General features: G+C 40.5%; 2 protein-coding genes across 2 annotated transcripts; both read right to left on the bottom strand.

The window, feature by feature from the left end:
- Positions 1–932: 932 nt before the first annotated feature.
- LOC129571631 (uncharacterized) lies at positions 933–1988 on the bottom strand (the record flags this gene model as incomplete). Its single annotated transcript, XM_055451448.1, has 4 exons — positions 1971–1988; positions 1401–1878; positions 1222–1341; positions 933–1145 (listed from the first exon to the last, which is right to left on the bottom strand). Coding segments are annotated over exons 1-4 (829 nt in total), but the record flags the coding sequence as incomplete, so codon positions are not given.
- Positions 1989–3360: 1372 nt separating this feature from the next.
- On the bottom strand, positions 3361–4897 carry LOC129571630 (uncharacterized). Its single transcript, XM_055451447.1, has 4 exons — positions 4724–4897; positions 4117–4638; positions 3680–4060; positions 3361–3621 (listed from the first exon to the last, which is right to left on the bottom strand). The coding sequence occupies exons 2-4, from the start codon at positions 4138–4140 to the stop codon at positions 3361–3363; spliced, it is 666 nt and encodes a 221-aa protein (XP_055307422.1). The 5' UTR covers positions 4141–4638; positions 4724–4897.
- Between the last annotated feature and the right edge of the window lie 415 nt (positions 4898–5312).

Genomic DNA, 5312 nt, shown 5'->3' with positions numbered 1-5312 from the left:
TGCAGTACGTGTGTTCGCAGTATCTCACTTCAATCGGTCTCTTTGTTTGACCGATATACTCTTTTTCACAGTCACAACACTGAATACTATATATGCCCGATTTTTTTGTTGGTGGAGTTTTGTCTTTGGTCGAGCCCAATAAACATTTTAGTTTATTTTCATTTTTATACACAATTTGCATATTGAAATGCCGGAATGTGTGTGTTAGTTTATCGGTGATGCTCGGGTTATATGACAAAGCTACGCGTTTTTTCTCAACATAATCGGAGCTCGTTTTGTTTTGTTTGAAAAAAGTTGTCGATTTGTTCTTCTTAGCGTTCAACGAGTGGCGATGGACGATTTTATCAACAAAAGAGGCTGGGTAGCCGTTGTTTTTGGCTACGGTTTGCATATAATCATATTCAGCTTTGAAACTTGACACTGACAAATCGAATGAGCACAAGCGGTGGGCCATTGAATGGAAAGCCGCTTTTTTGTGTTGTATTGGGCAAAAAAAATCACTTGTTATCACTCGCGTTGTACTGGATGGTTTATGATAAATTGAAGTTTCGATCTTGTTGTTTACGCGGTGTAATTCAAGATCTAAAAATGCTAGTTTACCATTCACTTCAGTTTCATGAGTAAATTTAATCGACTCAAAACGCGAGTTTAGGATGCGGTTTATTTCTTCAACTTTTTCACTCTTTACAACAGCAAAAATATCATCGACATAACGATGCCATACGCGCGGTAAAAGGTTTTCATTTTTTAGTTCGGTTTCAAACACTGACATGAAGCATTCGGCTATGAAAGGCGAAAGGGGGTTACCCATTGTCGTGCCGTGTTCTATTTTATAGTACGTATCACGGAATTGAAAATAATTCTGTTGCATGCATCTGCGAGAGTGGCTTCCTCGTGCTCTTTCGAGCCTTTTGCGATGGCATTTTCCTCACGCTCAAGTTCGCTCAAGATCTCCTCGACGGTCACTTCATCTTGATTGACAGTGTCGACTTGTGAACTGGCTGTGTTTGGTTCGACCGACTTTTCATTGGGCAACGAAACCTGTGCTCCTTGACCAACTGCCAGTGTCTCGCTACTGAGAATTTCTACCTTCCCTTTTGAAGGATCAATAGTTGGTGTTGTTATGATGTCCTCAGTGAATGTGTCTGTGCGGAGAATGTTTGTGTTTGTTATTATATGTAGCTTTTTCGTGCTAGTGGCTGAATGATTGATATCGTTTACCTGACTCTTCCTCGGTGGACTTTCCCGATGTTCTGGCATGCTCTTCAGCGGAAGAAGTAGTGATGTAGTTCTTTTCTGGAGCTGCGACGAACTGTAGAGCTGGCATATTTTCTGGAACCGCTGTTAATTTTCATGAATTAACTGAATACTTGTGTTCTCCCTACTATAAAAATACTTACCAACTGGTGGATTGCTGATTGCTACCAACACATTGTTGGTATTAGGCACCGGGTAAAAACACCGGGAAGTCGTTGCCTGATTAATAGCGGGCGTTGCTCCCATGAAGGACAGCATTGAAGCGGCATTCTGAATGGTATTGCCAACGCCGGCTTGCACCTGATTGCTCATTTGAGACATGATGGTAACAATCATGCTTGAGAGCTCGGTGGGTGACATCTCGACTTTGGATGAAGTTTGGGATGCTGGTGCTGGCGGTGGTACTGGTTTAACGCCATGTCCGGTCGCGCGCCAGGGTTCGAAGCCGGGAGAATTGGGAAAGTAATGCGTTTCGTCCAGCATGTAGCCGCCATCACTACGAAATCGATTTGATTCCGTGGTTGATTGGCGTTTGACCGAATGCTGAGTACGCAAGTGCATGCGTAGTGGGCCATAGCCAGTGAAGTGAACCTTTTTCGGCAGGCAAAATAGGCATATGTACTGAAATGGGAGAATTTTCATCGTTTGTCATTTGGTGATTGACCATGGAGCAATCGGAAGGGCTCGATTGAATCATCGCGAATGGTACTTACGGTTGCTTGACGATCCATTTCGCTTTACAAACTTTTGAGTGTGTTGTTCCACTTTTTGAGCTAAAATTGGTTGGCAATTGCGTCTGGTGTGTTTTTCCACAAATCAAAAAGGTTTTTTCTTTCTGGTTTATATTTTTAGAGTGTGTTTTTTCCACTGTATGAATGAATCACGAACAAAAACCTAATGTTTTGACGCAACAGAAAAAACAATATGGCGACTTTAGTCGACTGACAGCCGTTCATGTGTATGGTGTGTTGTCTGGATGTGTTTGTCTCATTCGCGCATAGTGGTTGAACATAGGAATGCATATGCTATGATTGTATGGGTTTATTTAGAGGGAAAGCACTCATTATTTTTTGAATTAGTTGACGGTTTGAGTAACAAACGGTTTGGATGATAGACAGTTTGGGGCATTTTATTGGGACTTATACACACTAAATTGATTTAGTGGAGGCATACACAAGGTAAATCACTTGTTTTTTGATATTATTACATCAAAACCATTTTGGTTTTTAAGGTTTCTTCTCACATGTTTTTTACATGCTTTTTCTATTCTAAAAAATTGGCCAACTGGCCGGCGAGCCTCGAGTAGCTGCCATTGACCGTGAACCAATTTTCAGGGAACGGCTGATGGCAGTAAGCTACTTTCTATATGCATACTGATGATTGTAAATGAAAGAAAGTTCGATTGCTCGCTTTCATCTTCTTAATAGGCCTTTACGGTTTTATTTCACGTGGAAGGACTCACGGAATTGAGGCAGCATCAAATATAAACCATCCATTGGAACACAATGGTGCCAACGTATCGAAGAATGGTCGTTAGCATTGCTTGAAGGCCGGTGGAACACATTAATAATAGTTTTCTTTTAGCCTAGATCATGGATTCTGCTATGGTGTAGGACCACACCTACACTTATGTTCTAACAAACAGAAATGCCGTTGAAGCTTGTTCTGATACGAAGCATTATGTAGAATACTTCGATTCGGGATGTTGTGCTCACGTTTTTTGAATGATTCCGTGACTCTTTTCGTTCTCATCTCAGGCATTGCACTGAGCATCGGTTATTTGTTTCACACACTGACTCGTACATTTCATAATTATGCACTGTTTGAGTGGTGACTCTTGTATTTTACGGAAACTCGCGTAGAATTGTTGTTGGATTGAATCAAGTTTTTGATTGGTTTTTTGTTGTACTCATTTTGGGGATAATAACGAACAAGATTAGACTATCCACATGTTTTACTGTGCGTTTTCTTTTATTATTTTTATTTTTCTATATTAAGTTGGCCACAAAACTGGTTAATTGTTTGGATCGTGACTCTTGGGGCCACTCTGGACCTTGCCGCTGCATGTTTTCAATGTTTTCGGCTCTGAAAGATATCAGTATCTTACGGGAACTCACGTAGAAGGGGTGGTTGGATTGAATCACAGCTTTTTTGACGCTTTGAAGGGGGTGAATTTGCACATATTTCGTCAGATGGATTGTTGGCTGGCATGTTGTTATGCTCATTTGGGGATGGAACTTGTTGACAAATAAACATTGCCTGATCGGCTGGATCGAAAATTCGATGCCAGCTTTTTAAATGATCCGTCACTGCTGCTTGGCTGACATGTTTTTCACTGAGCACATCACACAGGGTACAGATATACTGTAATGAACACAAGAGTTTTAATGTTTTTTCTGGTTAAAAGACATTTTTAACTTACATTGTGTGAATCGTATAAATCGTCATACATCTTTTTGGGAAGAAAGCCATAGAGAATGGCACGCATCTCTTCTGATACCGGCTGATGTGAGACATACAGTCGTATGGTCATTTTTGCTGGTCCTTCTGTCTCATTGTTTGTTCCACATGTTCTTCTGTGCGTCTTTTCACGGACCGGCTCTGATGATGTGTGATTCATAATCATCATGGGTTGTGTTGGTGGCTGAATGTAATACGGATCTAGTGATGCACCATCTGAGCGATTCACTAGCATTGAGAATACTGAAGGTTTTTTGAAACTGTGCATGGTGGACAGATGTTTTTTGAACAGGTCGTCGCCGATGAGGTATGGGAAGGCCTTTGGGCACATCACACACTTATACTGATATAAAAAGCACCTCATTAATATGATTTTTTAATTGCCGAGTGACAACTTACCTCGGGATATTTGCGGTTTTCCATTTTTTGCTGGGCAGTACGGTGAATTGTTGTTCGGTGAATTGTTGTTTCGTGACTGTCTTAGCGTCGAATAATGTCAGAGTGAAATGCTTGACAGTCGGTTATTGGTGCCGGTAGAGGGCGCTTTTTCTGCTCTTCTCGTTTTGAATTTTTTGAACGTTATTTTTGGTTTGGGTTTTACTTCCATTCTAATGATTCTTTTCTTTCAATCAAGAAATATGGAAGATTTAAAGAGACTGGCATTGGCGCAGCATGAGGAATTGGGAGAGGGGTACGCAGATCGAGAGTGGATTAGATGCAAGGATGTTAATGGGAGATCGGAAGTATTTAGAACGTGCGTGGAGCATACAAGCTCAATACTAAAACGTATTTCGACCACCATGCTTAATATTGATCTGATGCTGTCGGATGATGATTTTTCTGAATTTAAGAGTAGCTGTGAAGTGACTAAAGCAGCCGCGAAGGAACGGCGGGAAGTTGCGATCGAGGCAACATACAGACCTACTAACCCATTTTTTGACAAAGAAAATGGTTGTTTTAAGTATGGACCAATTAATTACAATAGTAAAGCTATTATTAATCTTACTCAGTGTATTATTCCTGAAGACATATCCACTGCTCTAAGCTATGGACGAAAATTCTTGTTTCCTTATAACACCACGGATGAGAATTTATATCAGGTGGCTGCTCAGCTGGACAACTGTATTGAGGATACAGTGGCACCGTTGTTTCGGGAGTATGCCTCTGGAAGAATTGCTGGAGAACTGAAAAAAAGAGATCAGTTTCAAATGGATGTTAATAGACAGTGGCTTACGTTTATCAATCATAGAACGATTGAGTTTTTCATCAGACATGATGATGTCATTGCTATGAAATCTGATAAGGGAGGCCATGTAGTTCTGGCAGAGAAGGCTCGATATGATAATGAAATATTGGATATGCTCAACAATGATCAATATGAAATCCTTTGGACTTGCCCACTCAAATGTTTGGTGGAAAGAGAAGGCAAATTGATTGATTTATGCAAAAGAAACTACAAATGCAAAAAACTTGCCTCAGTATTACGAGGATATCAACCCAATATATTGCAGTTGTCGAAAAGTGAAATCATTTATAAGAGAAAGGACGAATTAAGGACTAAATCTGTGAGCGATCTGTTTGCAATTTGATCCCCT

Source organism: Sitodiplosis mosellana, unplaced genomic scaffold, assembly GCF_009176505.1.
Source record: "Sitodiplosis mosellana isolate CC-2019 unplaced genomic scaffold, AAFC_SMos_1.0 Smas_scaffold_3017, whole genome shotgun sequence".
In the NCBI taxonomy this organism is placed as follows: domain Eukaryota; kingdom Metazoa; phylum Arthropoda; class Insecta; order Diptera; family Cecidomyiidae; genus Sitodiplosis; species Sitodiplosis mosellana.
Note: the sequence above shows the minus strand (reverse complement) of the source record. Positions and strands in the feature narration are given on the sequence as shown.